Source organism: Pleurodeles waltl, chromosome 6 (assembly GCF_031143425.1).
Source record: "Pleurodeles waltl isolate 20211129_DDA chromosome 6, aPleWal1.hap1.20221129, whole genome shotgun sequence".
NCBI classification, from domain to species: Eukaryota; Metazoa; Chordata; class Amphibia; order Caudata; family Salamandridae; genus Pleurodeles; species Pleurodeles waltl.
In genome coordinates this window covers 1,226,252,291-1,226,275,877 of record NC_090445.1, presented here as the reverse complement: position 1 = coordinate 1,226,275,877, position 23,587 = coordinate 1,226,252,291, and the positions used below count along the sequence as shown (strand labels likewise).

The 23,587-nt window shown below is 46.1% G+C and overlaps 1 protein-coding gene across 2 annotated transcripts in view; it reads left to right on the top strand.

The window, feature by feature from the left end:
- The window catches only part of SEC24C (SEC24 homolog C, COPII coat complex component), a 1,280,009-nt gene that overhangs the window by 1,121,271 nt on the left and 135,151 nt on the right, over positions 1–23,587 (top strand). For both annotated transcript variants that reach the window (XM_069240542.1, XM_069240541.1), the window contains one exon: positions 17,578–17,769. In XM_069240542.1, the coding sequence (XP_069096643.1) occupies positions 17,578–17,769 (192 nt within the window). The remainder of the gene's footprint in view (positions 1–17,577; positions 17,770–23,587) is intronic.

Below are 23,587 nucleotides of genomic sequence, written 5' to 3'. Positions count from 1 at the left end.
TGGATAAAAGAATTGATGTACGCGCGCTGGGGTGATACCTTTATAGGCGACCGTGACATCAGACGGCTTCAACAACTTCACGCGGGGCTGGATAATAACATGGATCCGAACAGGGAATTCAAAGGTAAGGAATCTGCAGCTAGATAGAGTCTCTACCAGATAATGCGTTACCAAAGGTAAGTAACTTGTTCATCAAGCAAAAATTGGGGGGGGGGGAGTGATAATGCCAAAGGGGCACTTTCCCACATCTTGTACCCCTCAATTTCAGCTTCATATGTTGTTCTTTTGTAGCCTGTACTGAGACCAGAGAACTCAGTTTTTAATCCCTCTTTTAAAGTCATTGTAAATCAGCTATGTTCTAGCTTCAATTGCTGCTAACCAATCAAGTCTGCTTTGTGATGTACAATTAACTTGCTGCTGTGGTGAAAGCCAGACAGAGAATGGGCAAGTAGATGTGTCTCGCACAGACTTGAGTCTCCTGTTTTTTATTTTGTATTTGCTGAATTTTAATCTTTTCATTGTATTTTATATCTATGTTCACCAGGGATCATGGGCTCGGCCTAAAGAAGTTTTGGTCCAGGTGATTGATTGATTATATTTTGTGACCTTAGATCAACTATGACATGATATTGTGATCTGCTTTTATGGTTCCTTTTAACCGAATGCAGCTTATATTAACTAAAGCCTGCAGTAGATATGACTTTACATGACGTTTTAGCTGCAAAATTGCAGAGTGCAGGAGGTAAAGCCCCCAGGCCAGATGACCCACTCATTGATATGATAAAATCTCGTTTATGGCCTCTCCTTTTGAATAACGTCTACAACAATTTAAACTATGCGTCCTTGCCAGATGCATGGGCTCTATCTACCATTGTGCCACATTTTAATAAGGGTGATCGTTCCCTCCCTAGCTGCTGTCGCCCAATTTCCCTTATAGACATTTCAGCTAAACTTTTCGGAAGCATTCTTTACAATACAATTATCAAGTGGGTGGAAGACAATAAGATCCTGAACCCTTGACAATATGGTTTTCGCAAACACATTATAACACAGGAGCAGTGCCTAAATCTTAACCTATTTTTGAGCAAATGCACTGATGAAACTGACCCCCATATATTTAGTGTTCATGGATCTCACCATGGCATTTGATTGTGTTAATTGGTCAAGACTGTTATTGGAATTGGGGGTGGAGGAGCCACTTGTACACCTCTTGGCATTGACGCACACAAACACAAGGGCTAGAGTGTGGTTTCGTCAAAGGGGTGAGCTCACAAAAGAGATCCACACTGAGCAATGGGGTACGACAGGGCTGTGTGCTTGCTCCTTTGCTGTTCACCTTGTATAAATAAATTGGGCACTCGACTAACAGCATGCACGCCAGATGTTCCCATGATGCTTGGCACCCCATGCCCAGTTCTGCTAAATGCAGACGATGCAGTTACGTTGGCGTGCAGGCCCAGAGATTTGCAACTGTTGGTACATTTGTGGAATTTATGGCCACCCCTGACATGGAATCCAACTTCTCTAAATTCTTTGTTATGGCCTATGGCCCAAAGTGTTCCCCATTAACTAGCATTGTGGTCAGAACAAATAGAATTTTTAACACTAACACATTTTCCTACCTGGGGGTGATCTTTAGCTCCACTGGGTCATGGATACCTAACATAGTTGAAAGAAGAGCTAAGTTGTCAAAGGAGGTTGGCTCACTTTTTAGCCTGCTGTCCCATCCCCGAGGCCGAGCGTCTGCCCCCATGTTAGAAATGTATTCCATGCTGTGTGTCCCAGTCGCTACTTATGGGGTGGGAGTCTGGGGCATTAGAAACACCACAGTGATTCAAGTAGAAGAAAATCGCTTCTGTAAGAAGCTCTTACTGTCCCTTACTCCACCCCACATAATATTTATCACATCAAACTATGGGTTAAGCTATATAAGTGATTGCATTCAAATCTAACCCCCATTGATATAGCTCGCAGTCTGGAAAAATAAGGAGGCATCATTAACAAGTGACATAATTAAAGATTGTTTGGCGTTTGACAAATGCCTTAAAAACCCATGGTTAGCATTTGTAAAAGAATCTCTGGATGTGACTGGACTACCTCACGTATTTAATAATTTTTAAATATGTGCTTTAGTAAACAATAGGCAAGTCGAAATAGCATTACTAATTCATGCACAGGGGAAAAGGTTAAGCACTGAATCCCTAAAAACATTATTTTTACTTATTTGCCAGTGAACCATAATAATACTCTCAGTGACTATCTTTGTGCTGGGAGAGAAAGATGTGAATGTTCTTTAATAATTCGATTCCGGGCACATACAATAAAATACCTTCATTGTTTCCTGTTAGGTTTCCAGCATAACTTAGAATCGCTGGTTTGCCAATGCAATAATATTTTTGAACAATCATTGTTACATTAGACCTTTTTTGTAGTTTTTTCATCAGAAACACTGTCAAATGTTTTTAATGCTTTTGATTAGGTCTAGAAAATTGACACATTGTACTCGGTATTTGATCTTTTTTTAACAATTTTGTAGCGATGAAACATGTTTTTATGTGGGTCTGATTTTATGGGCTGCTCCACAATCGAGATTTTCTATACATCTTGAGTAAGAAGTTTTTTTCTTTAATTGCAGGGACTTAGCCCAGAATTAGGTACTTTAAATATGTTTAAAAGCACATACCATTTTAGTGATGGAATAGTGCATAATATGCGTTGCATGGTTAATTTTGCACTTTTATGGCTGCATGACAGCCGAATAAAGTTTATGAACTGAAGTAAAATTATAAGTAGGTCTTGAAATCACACGTGCTAATGTTAAAAAAATAAAATAAAAAAAAAACATGTAGATACTTCAGTTATAGTTTTGTGAACTAACTATAGTTCTTATCTCCATGATGCACTGCTTATGAATCCTCATAATACATCTCTCATTACATGTTAAATGTCATCATTCATGACATCACTCAAGACATCTGTCATAGTCTCTAGCCAGACCTTGCATCCAGTCCGCATCAGGACTTAGACTGAGTGTCTATACTCCAGCGAGGCCCTGCACGCAACCCTCCATAAGCATAAAACTTCCACTGCACACAATCTTCTGTAGGACAAATATTACACAGAGCTTAGCCTGTGGCCAAGCCCTGTTCCCACCCCTCCATGACCACATAACACCCTACTTGTTGAGCCTTCAGCCCTTCACAGCAAAGGTTGACCAAAATGTCAAGTGGCCAACTCTCCACAAGTGACCTATCCCCTTTGTGCTAATTCTTTAGGTGAATATTTCAAATATACAATGAAATCAATCAAAGTGCTTTACTTCGGAAATATTGAATTTCTTTGCATCTTTAGAAAGTTTACGGACAAGTTTATAAGGGTACAGCTATTGGTTTACGTTGTATTCTCTCTTGTTCACAAAACATAAAGCACACTGTCAGAATTATTGATTGGTCGAAATAAATTCAACAGTGTTATTTAAATAAATTTAATCAGTCATGTCCTCAAATATGTTGTTTAACATGTCATGTCTGAGATAATATGTGAGGTCATAAGCTGTGCATGATGGGGTCCCATGTTAAAGTTCTCTAAATAACAGCTGCTTGTTTGTGTTTTGGGGTTTTGCAACGTTAGCTTCTGTCGTACTCCAACACTAACTATAACATCACTGTAATCGTTGAGTTTTTCATTAATCATGCACATACAGAGTGAACTGAGGTTGGTATGACAAAATTATGCTGTTTAATAAATTATTCTTGCTGACGGAACATTGAAGTGTTGTTTGACTTTCTATAGTTTACAGACGTCTGGTGCTCTTTGTCTAATTCTGGACTCCTGTTTTATATAACGCATCGGAGCCGAAGATTACATTTCTTCTTTCTACCATCTACCTAATTATCTGTTCAAGAAAGATATAATCCTATTATTGGAGGTTTGCAAAAAAGAATATCTTACATGATTGCAATATTTATCAGGTGACACTCGCTCTTCCAGAAGTAGAGTTTAACAGGCAACAAAATTAAACATATTTGGCTGAGTGATTTCCACATCATGGGACAAGGTATTTAAAATCTAATATTTTAAAGGCTTGATCATATATATATATATATATATATATCAGGTTGACATCCTATTCATTGATTTGCGACTCATCACGTTTTTCTTGAAGCAGTTGAAATATGATAAGACTGCTCATGTGTTTCCGTGGATGCTAATTATGATCATCCTAGTGGTCCATCCTTAATATCTTAAACTTCTTTTGTCCTGCTTTCCTGGAAGTCTTATTCTTCCCCTGTTCATTGCTTGATAACCACTGCTTCCCTGTATACCCTTTGTTATACTGCTTTGAAACCGCTCCTGGCCATTAATAGCAGTTTATGAATAAAGCATGACCTGGCATGACTAAAGGACATGAATAAGTATCTACATGGCAGAGAACGGAGTGCCTTGTGGCTAATAGTGGTCAGTGTATCTGATAGAGACTTCTAGTTGCAGATTCCTTACCTTAGAATTTTCCCCAGGCGTCAGTCTGGATCCAGAGATTTTTCTTCGAACAATACCCTTGTGTGTCAGCAGGTGGCGTTGGTTGACTCCACAGGGCGTCGTGGTCGCCGTGATAACATCGGGAGTAGTATTTAGGTGCCGCCCTCATGCAGTGACGTCAGTTCTTTTTTTTCCGCGTCACCCGCTGATCCGGAGAAGAGCTACCCTGCCTATTTTCTGTCCGAATTCGACCGTTTTGTTGATTTTTTTTTTTTCCAGTGAAACTTTGGTGCGTCTAGGATGTCCCTGAAGGCCGGGTTCAAGCCATGCGAGGACTGTCATCGGACGATGTCGGTGATGGATCCTCATCAGGTTTGTCTGTGTTGTTTCGAGCACGACCACGACCCAAAGTCATGCTCCGAGTGCTGGGCCATGCACCAGAAGGCTTTGAGGGAGCGGTCCCTAAAGCTAATGGCGGTCTGGCACTCGACTTCGCATAGGTCCCGGTCTCTCTCGAGAGGAAGATCTCGAGATCGGTCGTGGAGTCATCACCACTCGTCGTCTTCTAAATCCTCGGGTCAAGGTAAGAAGAAGAAGAAGTCGAAGAAGTCCCATCGCCCTCCAACTTCGCCCTGTCGATTGGCCGACGCGACGCGGGAAGTGCGTCCACGCACAAGGCCTCTGTCCTCGGAGCCTCCGCCTGGGTCGGCTCCGCGCTTCCCTGAGTTTCCCAGAGCCGGAGCGACCCCCGCCCAGCTTAAAGAGTTTTATGAAGCCATGCGCCCCATATTTGAGTGGTCCGACCCCGATACAGTGCCTTTGGGCCCAAGGGGTTCGGCTGAGGGGCCTTCGGGTTCGACGCCGGGAGCTTTGGCTACGGCCACCGAGGTCACCTCCGGATCCGTGCGTGGATCTGCACCAGCGCCGGTCACACCCTTGAGACCTTCCCCGGCGCTGGGTCGACCCAATTCTTATCCCTGACGACTCTGAGTCGGAGCAGCGTCGGCCGCCGCCGCCTTCAGCTTCTATGGGGCTTATTTGCCCCAAGTTGGATTAGGACCCTTTTTCTTATGGGTACGAATAGGGGGAGGAATTTGAGGGGTCCCTAGACCCTTATGAATACCAGGATTACCCTGCTATGTACTAGACTCAGGAACTGGGCAAAGCCAGTGGTCTGCGTACTTCTCCTGACGCTGGCATGCTGTCTCCTCCTACCGTGGCTACGGCGGAGGGAGCAACTTAGGGTATGGTGGTCAGTAGGGCAGCTGAGGTCCTTGGTCTCAAGCTACCCACTGCTGAGGTCAGATCTAATCTCCTGACAGAGGAGCTTCAGCCTGGGGCTTCTACTTCAGAATCCCTTTTGCCATTTAATGAAGCCCTCACCGATGTCCTTTTGGGTACATGGTCCAAACCCAACACAGGGTCCTGTGAATAGGACTATCGCACGCCGCCATGGGCCTGCTCCTAAAGACCCTAAATTCCTGTCCCAACACCCCACGCCTGAGAGTCTTGTTATCCACGCTTCCTCTTCTTCAGGCGCATTCCCTTCCGCACCCCCGGATAGGGAATCCAGAAGGCTGGAACAGTTTGGCAAGAAGTTGTTTTCTTCCTCCAGTCTCGCGCTACGGTCTGTGAACACTGCATGCCTTTTGGGCCGCTATACCCACTCTTTGTGGGATACAGTTGCGCAAGTCCTGCCGCAGATACCGGAGGAGGCCCGTGCTATCCTCTCCCAAGCAGTGAACGATGGGAGAGATGCAGCAAAGTTCACAATCCGTTGTGGGTTGGCCACAACCGACTCTCTGGGCAGATCGGTTGCTACGACGGTGGCCTTACGACACCACGCCTGGTTACGCACTTCTGGTTTTTCGGGGGATGTCCAACAGTCACTCATGGACATGCCCCTTGATGGCTCCCGTCTCTTCGGAGACAAAGCGGACACGGCCTTGGAGAGATTCAAGGATTACCAGGCTACGGCTTGGTCCCTCGGTCTTTCCTTTGCCCCTTGCCCACGACAGTCTGCTTTTCGCCCCTTTCGTGGCCACGGAAGGGGCTCCCTGTCGCGTCCTCCACCCAGCCACTGTGCCTCGCACGCTGTTCAGCCTATGCATGGCCGCGGATGTGGAATCCCACGTGGCTGTGTGACAGGGAATCAGAGGTCTGCCCAGTCCACCTCTGCTCCCGCTGCAGCCTCCAAACCCTCCTAGTCTGACCCCTCACTCCCATCCAGTTGGTGGCAGGATTTGCCATCACCTGCCCCACTGTGAAAGTATCACCACGGACAGGTGGGTTTTGCAGATCATTCGGAAAGGGCTACTCCCTCCCTTTCGAATCTGCTCCACCACCCATGCCACCATTCTTCAGTCACCTTCCAGAGGATCATTTGGCACTTCTCCGCCAGGAAGTCGCAGCTCTCTTGGCCAAGGGAGCTTTAGAAAAGGCCCCTGTGCCAGAAGTAGGTCGTGGTTGTTATTCCCGCTAATTTTGGATACCTAAAAAGGACATGGGCTTACGTCCTATCCTAGACCTTCGGGACCTAAACTACTTCGTCAAGAAGGAGAAATTCAAAATGCTCACCCTGGCTCAGGTTCTGCCTGCCTTGGACCCAGGAGACTGGATGGTAGCGTTGGGCTAGCAGCACGCTTATTTCCACATCCCCATCCTGTCTGCCCACAAATATTACCTACAATTGAGTCCACAGCAGATCCCTATCTCTTCCCCAACCAGATCTCTCTATAGTGACAGATGCGTCCCTTCTGGGTTGGGGTGGCCACATGGGAGAAGCGGAGATCAGAGACCTCTGGTCTCCGGCGGAGTCCGGACTCTGTATAAATCTGCTGGAGCTCCAAGCGATCAGACTTGCGTTGAAAGCATTGCTTCCCTCTCTCAAAGGGAAGTGGTGCAGGTGTTCACAGACAATACTACCGCCATGTGGTACTCCAACAAACAGGGCGGAGTAGGGTCCTGGACCCTTCGTCAGGAGGCACTACGCCTCTGGACATGGCTGGACCATCAGGGCATTACCCTGATGGTTCAACATCTGGCGGGCTTCCTCAATGCCAGAGCGGACAAACTCAGCCGTCGATGCACAGCCGATCACGAATGACGTCTCCATCCAGTGGTGGCACAAGGTCTCTTTCAGCAGTGGGGAGAGCCTTGGTTAGATCTGTTTGCCTCCGCAGAGAACGCGCAATGTCAGCTGTTGTGCGTGTTGGAGTTTCCAAGGCGACACTCGCTTGGAGACACTTTTCGTCTTCAGTGGAACTCCGGCCTCATTTATGCCTTTCCACCTATACCTCTTCTGCCCAGAGAACGACCGGGCCCAAGTCATCTTGGTGGGCACGGAGAGCATGGTATCCAGAGCTATTGGGCATGTCCATTGATCCTCCACTAGGACTGCCTCTTTGGGCGGATCTTCTGTCGCAGTAACAGGGGACTGTTCTTCACCCGAACCTGTACAACTTCCACCTTCATGCGTGGAGATTGAGCGGCGCCAGTTGACGGCTTTTGCCCTTCCACCCGAAGTCTGCAATGCTATCTTGAAAGCCAGGCGTCCCTCAGCTAAAACTGTATACTCCTGTTGTTGCAATAAATTTGTGGCATGGTGTACCAACAAATCTATTGATCCCCTTTCCCGCCCCTCTATCCGAGGTTCTTCTGTTTATTCTTTCTTTGGCCCAGCAGGGCTCTGCTTTGGGCACCCTTAAAAGGTATTTATCTGCCATTTCAGCCTTTCTTAGGCTACCTGATCAGCACTCACTCTTTAAATCTCCTATTGTGAGTAGATTCCTAAATGGGCTCACCCATTTATTTCCTCCCACTCCATTTATCATGCCTCAGTGGGACCTTAATCTTGTACGTACTTACTCGATGTGTACCCACTTTGAGCCAATGCATAATTGTCCCTTGCGGCTCCTCACCTTCAAAACTGTCTTTCTGGTCTTTATCACCTCTGCTTGCAGGGTGAGTGAGCTTCAAGCCCTTTCCTCTAAACCTCCATACTTCTCTGTGCACCCTGACAGTCGTGTTGCGCACTAGGGCTTCCTTCCTTCCTAAGGTGGTTACACCCTTTCATGTAGGCCAGTCCATCACTCTGCCTATTTTCTATGCACCCCCAAATCCTTCCCATGAGGATGAGAGACTCCACCGTCTGGACCCAAAAAGAGTGTTGGCGTTCTACCTCAATCGCACTAAAGATTTCCAGGTATACGATCAACTCTTCGTTTGGCATGTGGGTGCGAAAAAAGGGAAGGCAGTGCAAAAGCATACCATCTCTCGATGGGTGCTTCTTTGCATCAAAATCTGCAACGCTTTGGCCAAAAGGCTTGCGTGCTCATTCCACCAGATCAACTGCTGCTTCCACTGCGTTAGCTCGCGGAGTTCCTGTCCTGGATATCTGCCAGGCAGTTACGTGGGCATCCCTGCACACGTTCACTAAGCACTACTGCCTGGACAGTGAGGTCCGTCGGGACGTCTATTTTGGACGTTCAGACCTGCAGGACTTCCTAGTATGATATTGGTTTGCAGCCTCCACCGAGGATGGCATTGCTTAGGTATCTATTCTAAGGTAAGGAATCTGCAAATAGAAGTCTCTTTCAGATGTACAAGTTACTTACCTTCGGTAACGAAATATCTGGTAGAGACATATTCTAGTTGCAGATTCCTTACCGCCCACCCATCCTCCCTGCTTGCGAACTGATTTCTAGGGACAGGGATTCCCCCTTTCAGGTCCTTAGCTCTGGCGCACCAATCTCAGTGTTCTTAGCGGCTCTGCGCTCTGGTGTGAAAAGTCGTTAAAAGAAACTGACGTCACTGCGCGAGGGCGGCGCCTATATACTACATCCGACATCATTACGGAGACCACAACACCAACGACACCCGCGGAGCCGACCGACGCAACCTGCCGATGCGCAAAGGTATTGCTCAAAGAAAAATCTCTCGATCCAGTCTGACGCCTGGGGAAAATTCTAAGGTAAGGAATAAGCAACTAGAATGTCTCTACAGGATATTTCGTTACCAAAGGTAAGTTACTTGTACATTAGTGTGTATAAGGAATAACACACATGCCTAAGCCTCTACTTATAAAAAAATTAATATTTGTATTATTTTTTTATTTATTTTTGCAGTATCACACCACATACAAATAGTTTTGCAGATGATCATTACACTTGGTTGCCGTAACGCTTTGGGCAATAATCATTTCTGTAACCTCAAACAAGCAAATTTATGCAAACTCCCTAACTGACCTCCCACCCCCACAAACTGCTTCTGTTATTTCTCAGATCCTGACATATTTGTACATTAAGCATCTACTTTTTATTTCATGTAACATTTCTAGACCCAATATCTATGTCACTGCAGTTAGTCCTTACAGGCGCTGGATATATAAATATTATTCTTGCCTTCTCCCCACCTCTCCATACTACAGCCTGCCCCATTAACTCCCAGCACATGCATAATTTCTAGTCATCCCAATTTCTTCTGGTGGGATATTTGGCGCTTTTAGGTCTTGCACCATCTGTGCCCAAGCCATTATATCTTCTGCTAATTTTGGATCTGTGCGTACATGTTTCATCCGGACTTCTTCCGCTATTGCCCATTCGGTGAAGTCCTTGTACCAGTCCCCATATCTCCGTGGGATGGGGTTAAGTCATTTAATTGCTATACGATGCTTTGCCAACAAATAGTCCCAGCATTATAACTTTATGGCTTAGGTGCTTTCCCTTACACGTAGGAAGTAGCCCCAGCAGCATCGGCCTGGGGGTATGTACCAGTCTTCACTCAGTAGCCCCCTCCAAAGGCATCACTATACTCTCCCAGTATGAGTCCAGAGCACTACACTGCCATACTATGTGAAAGAAGTCTGCCAAAGACATAGCCCATCGCAGGCAACAAGGAGATCTCGCTGGGTATATACACTTAAGGATATTGGGAGCCAGGTATGCCTGGTGATTATAGTTATATTGTATGAGTTTGAACGTGGCATTGGAACTGCTGCTCTTAGCCGCCTCTTATACATGTTTCCATTCTGTGGCTGAAATCTCCTGCTCCAGCACTGCCCCTCCATCGATGTTGTATCACCAGAGTAATACACAGACCATCCTTTCTTAGGACTTTATAAATGTAAGAAATCAGTCGCCGCTTTCCCCCCAGGGACAACAATGCATCCAGGGTGGCTGAGGCCGGGGGTTCATCAGGAAACTCAGACCACAGATCACAAACTGTTGCCACCATTTTTGCATACTGTTGGAACTGACCTGTCCCCAACTGAACAGCGTCCATAGCATCCTGCTAGGTGATGAATTCCCCCCCCATGGAAAAAATGCCCGCTACCTCACATCCCCCTTCCTTCCATTTCTTCATGGGTATGTCCAAAGCAACTTTCACAAATGCCTGCATAACCCATATGGGTACATCCCTAGAGTAAGGGTGGCAGCGCAACACAGAGGACACCATTCGGGTCCATACATTATAAACATGTTTCACTATATAGGGGGCCACTTCTCGCACTGTCCGGTTCCCCATTAATAAGGCCGGCAGGGTGTGTTCCCCACACATACCCTGTAATAGTTTCTTCTCCCAGTTAATTTCAGGGTCAAACCAATGTACTGCATGTTGCAGCTGGAGGCAAAATAATAAAGTTCTTTATGTGGGAGCTCAATTTGCCCACGTTTCCATGTTTGTCGCAGCATACACTGCCCCACCCTCTTCCTCCTATTTGCCCACAGCAACTCTAGTTGTTATTTTTGTTATGGCCGCCCTGCCCATCAGGGAAAGCAGCAAATTCTTCCAAAATCTGACAGAAATCTCCAATCCCTCCAGTGCTCTGCCATGATTGAGGTCATAATATTTATCAGCAGTATGTGCCAATCGTATTCCAAGGTTGCGAAGGCCCTCAACTCCCCATGGCATTGATCTGGTCCCCGGCTATAGCGCCCATCGGGAACAGGTAGGACTAACAAAGACAGACCAGGAGTCCAGAACACTCCCCATATTTCTCCAAGGCATTTAAAAGCACGGGAATTGATGATTCTGGGAGCCGTACATAGGCTAGGACGTCATCTGCAGATAGAGAGACCACATGCATAGCACCCCCAATGCATAAGCCTGGGGGTTCAGCAGCTCGTGCAAGTGCGCCACCAATGGCTCCACTGCCATAGCAAATAGGAGAGGGGACATCAGGCAGCTCTGCTGCGTCCCCCTCCTCAATTGGGCAGCCTCCAAAATTACCTCCCCAGTTAGCACGCGAGTGACTGGGCGCTGATATAAGAGTTGGACCGAAGCAATATACTTCGGGCCAAAACTAATTTGGCCATAACTTGCCAAAGATATCCCCAATCCACAGAGTTAAAAGCCTGTTATATATCCAGGAGTGCAAACACTCCCGGTTCCTTCCAATGTAAGTATGTGTTATATATATATGGTGAGGCAACAAATATTGAACATTTTGCTGCGGTGGGGTGTAAAACCACACTGGTACTCGTGAATAAGGGAGGTCAAATGGGGAAGCAGGCGCCCCGCCAGAATGTTTCTGAGTATCTTAATATCCACATTCAGGAGCAAAAGTGGTCTATATGCAGCTGGATCCATCAGATATCTATATGGCTTGGGAATAAAGGCAACCCAGGCTTCCCTCATCGAGTCAGGCAGGCTGCCACCGGCAGACACCTCTTGGTATACTGCCAACAGTTTCTCAGAAGGATATCCGCAAGTTTTTTATAGAACTCTGCTGGGAGTCCATCAGAACCCGGCATTTTTGATGTTTTTAATTGTTTTATGGCCCCTTGTATTTCTTCCCGATCGAGAGGGGCATCTAATTAGGGCCCTGGCAGTCCGCGTCGGCAGAGGAAGTGGGACCCCATCTAGGAAGGCCATTCCAGCCTCCAGGGGCACACCTCTGGGCAAAGCATAAAGTCTGTCAAGATGATTCCGGAACACCTTACTAATTGCCACCTGCGTACATACTCTCCTGCATGAAACGTCTACCAGTGCAGTGACAGGTGTACTGTCAGCATGTTGCTTGAGCAGGCGCACCATGAGCGCACCCACCTTATCGCCCTCTGTATGCAGATGCTAGCATTATGCCTTATAGACATATCTTTCCAGTCGTCGCCAGTCTTCTTGTATCAACCGTCAAGCCTGCTGCCATTCTTCCATTCTCTGCCGCTGCGTTGGAAGGCTTGTCTCGGAGTTTAGCCTTGTGATCGCGAACGTCTTTCTCGAGCTGACGCCCAACACTGTAAGTAGTCTGCATGCAAAGACCCCTTATCACAACCTTCATCGCTTCCCAGTCACATCCCCTAGTCGTGGATGGTCCCCAGTTTGCATCAAGGTGTTGCGTCAGCGCGTCCCGGATAACTTCTTCAAACGGGGCATCCTTCAAGGCCTCCAGTCGCAACCACCATGTTGTGACCCCAGATCTTTTATAACCTTTATTCAATTTTACTAGAAGAGGGGAATGATCTGATATGTAAAGGGGCAAATATGCAATGGCCGGTATCTGCGGGAATAGGGTTTCAGGCACTAAGCAACTAAGCAATAGTCCAGTCTCTACTGTAAGTATTTGCCGCCGGGGTGTAACAGGAGTATTCCCTGAGAGTGGGGTTGCTGTGGAGCCAGAGATCCTGCAACTGAAGCTCTTGCATAGTATCTACCTATTGTCTAGTCAGGTGAGGTTTCATACGCTGTCGCAGGGGATCCCGGTCTACCGCCCAGGACACAGTTACAGTCTCCTGCCAATATAATTTCTGCTGTTAAATATGGGTTGGCACCCCGCAATACACATCCAAAGTAAGTCCCACTATCTACATTTGGGGCATATACGCTTATCAAGCATATTTCCTGGCCGTCCAGGGTCACATACAACACCACATGTCTTCTATCTCGGTCTAGCACATTACTTTTGTGTTGGAATTGGATCCCAGGGGCTATCCAAATCAGTACTCCCTCGTAAAGCCAGAATAAGAAGTTGCCTATAACTGCCCCCCCCCCAGCGTTTTTGAATACCAGGGATGCAGCTCCCACATGTATGCCTCTCCTGCACATTGCTATCGAAAAACAATAGCGTTGGAGGTAAGCATGTACCTGGCGCCGCTTAGTTAGATGGGTCAAACCTCGTATATTCCATGATATTAATGTATAAATGTCTGTCATGATTACAATCTAGGGTATATCTCAAAAACAATTATTCTGTACATCAGGCCCGATAAGTACACTGTAACGGGGTTACGACACCCTGTACAACTTCCACACGATCCCAGGGGGCACTTCTCAAAGCATCGCGTTGTTACAACGCTTAGAAAAGAAACCAGAAGGCAGCACGCAGCGCGCCATCATTGAGGAGAGGAGTGCAGTGAGAGATGCGGTAGGCAGGAGCAGTGTCACCGCAGAGAGCAGCGAGGAGAAAGACGCGACCGGCAGGAACACATCACAGCAGACAGCAGCGTGGGAAAAGATTCAGCCAGCAGGAGAGAAGAACCAGAGGAGAGCAATGCAGTGAGAGATGCGGACAACGAGGTGGGAGAGGTGAAAGAAAGCAGCAAGCAACTTGAAAGGGAAAACCTGACAACCTGGCACGTCCCTGGTGGGATGTGGCTGGAGCAGGTACGTGCCCGTATACAGACTATAAGCAGTTACTGGGCAGCAATAAATGAGGCAGCTTGGGAAATTAGACCAGGCAAAGAGAAAAAGCAAAGGCATACAAAATATACTAGAAACCTGACTGGAAAACAAGGAGAATATCTTTAATGACTTACCTTAAAAGTGCCTGAGGAAAAAAAAGAAAAAGAGAACTATTTATTTGTACTTTTCCTTCTTTTATTTGTCCTTTCTCACCCTCACAATGTCACTGGGAAACTTAAAGCAAATAAGCAGGAACACAGTGAGTGCACCGTTGCTTTCCACTTACCCTCCTTTTTTTTTTTTTACCCTTTATTCTAAGAAATAGAAATTGAAAATCGTCCTGCCCCACTTATCTTCTTTTCCTATATCTTGTGTTTTTTTCTGCACGCCCCGGAGTGACATCCAAGAGGTCCCAGATGTGTCTGAAAGGAAACAAAATAAGAGACCATTAAAAGACAGACAAGAAAGGAGACAGTAAAACACAGATGAAGCACTAGGAGAACCCTGATAGAGACGCATAACAGAGAACATAAACAAAGAACATTGGAAAAACCAAAAATACGAAAGGAGTTCCTGAGTATTTTTTCTTTTCTTTTTTCAACCTTATCTTTCTGTCTGTTAAGAGTAGGAAGAAGAATACCCAAATAATAGGAACAATAAAGGAAGATACCCTAAAATATTACAGTTAATATATTTTTTTAATACGAGCATTAGAAAACTGCTGAAAGAGAGCAGGGGGAGGTGTTTCATGGACAGCCCACAACATACACTTTTCCAAAAACCATCACAAGCAGTAAAACCCATTGTTGAAGAACCAAAAAACGAACATTCCCCAACGGGTTAGAGGCCATAGATCCCCACCCTTGACCCAATTAGGTAATAGAAACAGACTAGTAACCTATTAACCGATTATGTGTAACATTACGTTTCGTCCGAGGTCATCACCGAGCCTAACCACGAGCCAGAGCCTCCAGTAGTCAGAACTCCGCATGCACCCCTGTGGGGGTATAGGGCGAACCAGCCCTGCACATTGGCGTAGGTTATTTAACATTTCTTGATAGCATATAAATCATTGTGTAAGGCTTGAACAGGTTCAGCCAACAGTAGTCATTCTCAGAAACTGTACCGCCAACATTCTTCCATTTATCTAGTGCTGTCTTTCCCCCCACATCCCCTAAGACCACATCGCTGTAGGCAGCTCTTTCTTTATCTACTGTCAAGGCTGACCATCCCATGTAGCATCTGTGTCTGAGTCAGGGTGTCTTTGCTGTTCTCCAAGTGTGTTTTAGACCATACAGTTTGTCTCCATTATCGGCCAGAGTGCCATCCGGTAGTACATTAATTCTGCCCACTGGAGCCAGTGCTGAGGTGCCATTTTGCAATGGCTTCTGGGTATGTTTCTCTGCACGCCGGCCCCAACAAGCTTCCGTTCTGTCTGTCTCCGGGACCCAACGGGATCCCACTCGCGGGGACACCATGTCCCCCCCATTCGCTTGCCTCTTGCGAGTCTATAAAAAATTAGCCTTATTGTTATGAATTACTGAGTTTTCCTGGAAACACCAAGCTGTAGCGTAGGTTTAAGTCTTGCATCTTTTTCTTATCGTCCGTAAAGGATTTTCTGAAACTCTGCACCTTCTGGGTGTAGTCTGGAAACACCAGTATTTGGTTTCCACTGTAAAGTGGCTTTCTATTGTTCCGCACTTGCTGGAGGATCACGTCTCGGTTCCTGTAGTGAAAGAAACCGGTGATAATAGCACGCAGCGGTGCTTCTGGCCGCAGAGGAGGCATCAGGGCCCTACGGACACCCTCATCATTAAAAAAGGGGAACGTTCCTCCTGGGGGGCTACCGTGACGAGCCATATTTCCAGGAATTGTTCCACGTTTCACCCTTCTACTCCCTCCGGAAATCCCACGAAGCGTAAATTGTTCCAGCGGGACCTGCCCTCCGCCCGTTCCTCAAGTCGCACAGTGAGCTTCCAGAGAGAGCAGACAGTGTCTTTCAGGGTATCCACCTCACGGTTAGGCACTGCAATGGCATCCTCTGCTTCTGTCACTGTCCGCCACCTTACATAGGTCTGCACGCAGTAGTGTAACATCCACCGCCACAGTGTCAGTTTTGGTGACCAATTCAGTGTGTGTGCGCCCTTGATTTCGTTCAGGATATCAGACATGGAGGATTCTTTGGGGTCACGGTTCTCCATGGTGCCCCGAGTGTCTTCCGGGGTGTTTGTGCCCATCCTATCTTTACTGTGGGTGACTTGCGCATAGTTAACAATCTTATTGATCTGGGACTGTCGCCCTCCTTTTTCATTGCCCATGCCTCCAAGCCGTGCTAGCTTCTTGTACTCAAAGCCAGGACAGGTACAGTAGAGTTTCTCAGGTCTTTCTAGTGGCTCACCAGGCAACCTCCAGAAGTCTTCTCAGTCCCAAAACACAGTGTCTCCCCCAGCTGACCCACCAGTCAGTCAGCCACTGAGATCTATTGAGCCATGCCAACTCCTGTCCCAGATCAACAGTACCACGCGTAGGCTTCCACTGTACAATTTCTACTCTCCGGCCCAGGCGGCCTTGGTGCTGGTTATTTCATTGTTCCCCCTATGCCTCCAAGTATCGACACTGATCACGGGGCCTCTTTTGTTGTCCATGCAACCCGGGCCCATTCTGTTTATACTGCAATCTAGGGGCCCCCATCTCAGTCCATTCCGGGCCCAGCGCAGGTTTGTTTGGAGGGAAGAGGGAGGTGGGCATGGCCTGGACCCGGCTCGCTCTCCTCCTCCTTCGTCCGCTGTCTGTGTTACCTCCGAGGCCCACGATCGGCCTCCCTTTACATTTGGCTCTTCGTCCGCAGGCCGGCCGCTCGCCATGGCTTAGGCCGCACCATCCGTCGTTCCAGCTGTCTCTGCTTCCCGCCTCTCCATCGGTGGGGGTGCACTGCACTGACCCCCTGCCGGTACCAAGGATTCCCTGGCTTGCGAAGTCTTCCCAATGGTGTCTCATGGCTGCCAGCTCTTCTTTACTTGCTGCTGTCACGCCACTTCCTCTCCTTGCTGCCGCCCCATCGCAGGGGGCATGGGGGGGCCACCTCATTTGCCGGTCGGTCACAGTCTTCGGCACCAGGCAGAAGGCCCCCCCCCCCCCCCAAGCCTCTACTTAAATGACCCTACACACCATATACAGTTAAAAACATTAATTCTAAAAAATATAATAAATGCTCAAAAATGTGTCAATAGGTGATTTCAAAGTACACAATTATGTAACATGGAATGATAGTGAGTTATCCAGTGGTAATGTTGCTGGTCCTTCCAAAAGAAAACCGAGAACCAAACTGAAACATGACCACGTTTGTTTCAGGAGCTGCTTGGCAATATTCATGTGTATTGATGAAGTAGAATGAATATTGTTACTATTCTGAAATATATAAGAAAATCCTTATAAAACATTTCCGAAATCTAAAAATTCTTTAAACTCTCTTAACAGACCAAAGTGGACCTTGATAGCGACTCTCTGCCTGCAGCCATTCGCAGCTCAGAAGAGCGCCTGTTGAAGGGAGAAATATATCTGCTGGAAAACGGACTGAACATATTTTTGTGGGTAGGCGCTAATGTGCAGCAGACTTTGATCCAGAAGCTGTTTGGAGTGTCATCGTTCAGTCAGATTGACTGTAATATGGTAAGTAATGTGTAAAGCAAAGCAGGAAGACCTGCCTAAAAGTATTTCTAATCTTTGTTTTCTATTTAATGATAGTGAATCTAACTAGCGTCCTATTGCTCATAAATATAAAATTGCATTCAGAACTCAAAATTGTATGTGGGCCACTAATTTGTCGCATTCATTAACAAATACTCATTAAGGATGTGTGGAGATGGGCAGGATAGTGTTTGGATGTATAGCCTGCTTATCATTATTGTGAAAGCAGATGTTTTCTGAGCCCCAATAGGGTTTTTCCATTTTTTTTTTTAGCTCTGATGTAGCTGCATAATAAGAGGTGTTCCTGCATGGGTAGCATTTTAAAAGTAAACTGCTCAACACCTACTGACAAATAATTGAAGTAGTAGAAGATAACCTTCATCTAATTAATGGCCTAAGAGAAGATCAAGACTTGAACATAATCCTGTATACCCCATGGTGTTATGAGATTTGTTTAAAAAAGCAAGTACGCAAAGCCTACTTTCTGGGGAAGATTCTGCAAAAAAAAGATTGGTGGCCACATGCTCCCACAAAAAATATTTGCCATGAAAATGTTGCCACTAAATCTCTTGGTAAAAACCTGACCAACTATCGAGATTAAGATTATATTTCTTGTATGGTGGAATGCCAGAGAGTGCATGTAACACAATGTCAGTTATTTTGTCTGTAGCACCCTTTAGGTCTTCTATTTTTTCACTTGAGAGCACTCTAATATGTCATTATGTATGTATTCTTGAGAAAATGTAATTTCAGTTCCTCGTAGGCGCGGACACCTGACTGGCAGTCTTTTAGGAGGTTATTGAAGTGATCTGCATGTATTACTGTTTCAGACTGTAGTAGGTACCAGTAGAAATGGTTACTTTTACTTAAAAGTTGCTGGTTACAAATAATATACACTGTACACCCAACCAGGAGTTTAGCAGCTTTGCTAGGTTCTTCCAACTGGCATCCGTGGCAAAAACTAAAGGTGCAGTAGTAACAAGGAACACCATGACATCACTCATCACACAGGTGACTAGCGATATCCCAACTCGATTGTAATAAAAAAATTATAGATAGACTTTAAAACTGGGATCACAGGTTCCCATTTATTATAACACATATAATGCATAGGATGTTAGTTATTAGAAGATTAAGCTATGGCAACCTAGATAGATGTACGTAAGGGTAGGTGATGAAAAAAGCATGAAAGAGAATGGGACATTTACTGCTGTCAGAATTTTTCAGAGAAACTTTCAAGATGAGGAACAATTAGGCCCAAGCAGAAGTGGGGACATTCCAGTAGTGTAGTGGGGGAGTGATAGTGATGTTGAGGGGAGGTGCCTTTTTCAGAAGGTAGAGGTTTGCATAATACACAGGACAGGATAGTAAATAGTCGAGGAGGGTGTAGTTCTATTGAGCATAAAAATTACAAGTTTGTACTGGGTGCATGTTGGCTGGACACTTGGCTGGATACTGAGTTGATCTTGCCCCCTGACCCCTCCACAGAGGGATAGACTTATGTTCTGATGATCAGATGGGCTGCTGAGTTTTAAAACTGGAACTCCCATCTGTTGAAGTAAATACTAGTCTCCTGACAGAAGTCTTGCAACCTGAGCAACCTTCCACATAATCCTCTTCATACTCATATTGCCCTGACAGGCACACTGTTGAGGACATTGGCCAGGCATACCCCTTATGCAGAAGCCTACGCCTGAATGTTTGGTAGTTCAGGCACTGCAAAATAGACTCAGCCCTAAGTCATTCCCCAGTAGGCCTCCCAATAGGCAATGAAAATGTATGGAGGTGTCAATGAAGAGAAAAATGTTCTCTGCCAGCCTCGCCCCCCCTTCATTAAATGCCCCACACCCCTGTTTTTTGAGTGGTCTTTGATCAGGTCAACAACATCCAGGCCCTCTGCGGCAATGCAGTGCTCAATCCCACGCCAGTACCCCTAAACTACTTTAGCTTGCCATTAGTGGCACATGGCCATTCCATTGGAGACATAAGGTATTACATCCACAGGTGGCAGAGCATCAGAATCGACAGGTGGGTGCTTCAAGTAGTCTATCAAAATTATGTGCTACCATTCATTTCAGATCTGCCACATATTCTACCTACATCAATGCATCAGTTCATCAGTGTGGTTGTTGGAAAACCATTCCTCCATTTTCCAGAAGGAGGTTGAGGCTATTTTGGACAAAGGAGCCATACAGAGTGTCCTGGTATAAGTTAACTGTTATTTTCTGGTGCCAAAGGAGGTTCCCAGTATCAGTTACTATTATATTCTGGTGCCAAAAGAAGAAAAAGTCCTTCATTGCATTATAGACCTTCACTCTCTCAGTTTTGTCCTTAAAAAGGACAAGTTGTGTCTGCCCTGTATATAGAATACTGGATGGTGGTGCTGGTCCTCTGGAACGCCTACATTCACATTCCCGTCCTGGAGTCCCACATGTATTACTGGTGGTTCAATGTAAACGTAGAGCATTTTCAGTTTTCCCTGCTACTTTTCAGCCTCACCAGTGCTCCTAGAGTGTAGACAAAAGTAATGGCAGTGTTTGCAATACATCTTAGGAAGTTGAGGATACCAGTAGTCTATCTTGATGACTGGCATTTGAAGGCTGGCTTGCCACAGTCATTCATGAACTATTTCCAAACAACAGAGAACCTCCTAACATCTTTAAGGTTCTCGATCAACAAGTCAAAGTCACACCTGACTCATTTGAAGAGGTTCTGCAAATGCTGCAGTTTCGAGCCTTTCCTCCAGGTCTGAGTCCAGGCCATTCCGATGTTTCAGCCCCGGTACTGGTACTCGCTACTCAGTGAGAATTGCTCAGAAACCTTTTGGCATGCTGCATCATGTTAGTAGATTATACACAATGGCATATTCGGGCTTTCCAGTGGGATCTGAAGTTTAGAATTTGGAGGTGACTGCAAAAGACTTGCAATGGTGGTGGCTCAACAGCAGTTGGACCGATGGCAGACCCCTCTCCCTACAACATCCAGAGTGGACAGTGATGACCGATGCATTGCTATTGGGTTGGAGAGGTTAGCTGAGAGAGAGGGCGATCAAGAGGACTCTAGTCTCTGCAGAAGCCTACCTCCTCATCAGTCTTTTGGAGGTGCAGGACATTCGCTTCACATTGAAGATCTTCCTACTGTTAATCAAAGATAGGCTGATCAAGTTGCTCTTGGACATCACCTCCGCCATGTGGCACTGCAACAAGAAGGGTGAAGTGGAGTCCTTGGTCCTGATTCAAGAGGCCCTGCACTTCTGAAACTTGAGTCGGCAGGGCATCTTCCTGATCATAAACCAACTAGCGGTGTCTTTAGACGTGAAGGCGGACAAAGTAATTTGATGATGCCTTGCAGATCACAAGTGACTGTTAAATCCAGAGACGGCAAGCGGTGTCTTCCTGCAGTGAGGAGAGCCCTTGCTAGATTTCATCACCACTGCTGAGAACATACGTTCTCAACACTTTTGCACATTGGAGTTCCAAAGAAGGCAGCCTCTTGGAGAAGCATTCCCCTTTAAAGTGGAGCCTGGCACCCCTGAATGCCTTTCCACTGCTGCGGCTCCTTCTCAGAGTTCTGAATATGATCTGAGACAACCGGTCTTGAGTCATACTAGTGGCTTCAGATTGGGCCAGGAGAGTGTTGTAACCTGATCCTCTGGCCATGAATATCTGTCCTCTTATCAGACTGATTCTTGAGGATCTTAGCTACACAAAAGGATGATGGATGGACTGCTGAAAGTTTTCAAACACTTGCCCCCAGTTACAGATCTGGGTTTAATCCATAATTTTTTTGCTCAACATGCCACCCCAGTTTGGATCCAGCCATATGCAAATTAGTCATGACCCTATTCCTCATGGGAACAGTCCAGCCTGAACTGCATTCCAGGTCCTCCCTGGACCGGAAACAAGCATACTAGGACCGGTTTTGAGTATATCACCCCTCATCAGCCAGACTATCTTGAATCCAGCGGCACAGAGAGCAAGGGACTTATGTCTGGGCTTACCCTGGCTACTTAGCGCTATTTAAGCAACACAAAAGGATGATGGACGGAGTGCTGAAACATGCATCCCCAGTCACAGATCGGGGTTTAATCCATTGTTCTTTTGCTCACAATGCCACCCCATTTTGGACCCAGCCATATGCAAATCAGTCTTGACCCTATTCCCCATGGAAACATTCTAGTCTGAACTGCCAAGCCAGGTCCTCCCTGAATGGAAACAAACATACTGGGATCTGTTTCAGGATGTCACCCCACATCAGTCAGGCTAACTTGAAACCAGTGGTACAATGAGCAAGGGACCCATGTCTGGCCATAACCTGGGCACTTAGGGCGACTTTAGCAACACAAAAGGATGATAGATAGAATGCTGAAACTTTTCAAACACTCATCTCCAGTCACAAATGTGGGTTTAATCTATTGTTCTTTTGCTCACCATGCCGCACCAGTTTGAACACAGCCATATGCAAATCAGTCTTGACTCTATTCCCCACGGGAACAGGTCAGTCCGAACTGCCATAGGGAGCAGGGTCAAGGCTGACATTCATATAGCTGGGTCCGAACTGAAATGGCGTAGCAAGCAAAATAACAATGGATTAAACGCAGATCTGTGACTGGGGGAGGTGAATGTTTGAGAATGTTCAGCATTCCGTCCATAATCTTTTTCTGTTGCTGCTTTGGGAGGATCTTCAGTAGTAGCAGAAGGGCAGGGGTCCTGCAATCAGACATGTTCAGTCTACACCTCTAAACATGAATAGTGAGCGGCAACACTTAACTGCTTTTGATGTCCTACCCGAAGTAGTATGTTTTATTTTAGCAGTTGGCATCCATTCCTGCTAAACAAACCCATTACAAGCAAAATTGTTGCATTTTCTGCAAGAACTTTAAGTGGGGCTCAGTAAAAAGTTAGTTGTTGGCCTTTTTACACTTTTTACTTTTATTGGACCAACCGTCCCTGTTTAAATCACTTTTTGTGGTGTGTTTCTTTAAAGTCTTATGCACATGTTCCCAACCCAAATCTTTTGTAAAGCCACAATGGGACATTAATTTGGTTCTCACTTTCCTAATGTATGCTTCATTTGAGCTGTTGTTTAGCTGTCCTTTGCATCTACTGGGTCTCAAAACAGTCTTAATCCTAGTGATGATCTCAGCTGGTCGGGTGAGTCAGTACTCCCACTGTATACCACCTTTTTTCCACACAAACTGGTGGTGTGGATTAGAGTGGTGTTTTGCCCTTATCTGTGATGCCCTTTCATGCCAGGCAATCCAGCACCCTTCTAGCTTTCTTTATTCTGCCATTCCTCCTGAAAGAAGTGGAGAGACTACACATTGATTGGACGACCAGCTCTTTGTGGCATTCGTTGGGACAAAGAAGGGTAAGGCAGTGTAGAAAAGGACCATATCAAGATGGATTGTCCTCTGTATAGTTAACCTAATGTATTCTAACTTTGAGACCTCTAACCCTGGTGATGTCAAATCTAACATCCATCAGGACACTTCCTCAGTAACTTCCTTCACAGAATTTTCTCCAGTCACTGCTGATCAGATAGCCTCTATGATCAGCAAGGCAAAGTCTGGATCTACTCATGACCCATGCCCCCCGCCTCCGTTCTGAAACTGGTCCCAAAATTGATAAGCACAAACCTGGCAAACATTTTTAACTTAATGTTTATCTCTGGAGTCTTTCCTGGTCAATGGAAAATTGCCTCCATTCACCCTCTCATAAAGAAACCCAGTCTGGACCCAGCTGATACAGTAACTATCATCCTATTTCCCGCCTTCCGCTCCACACAACAATAGTTGAAA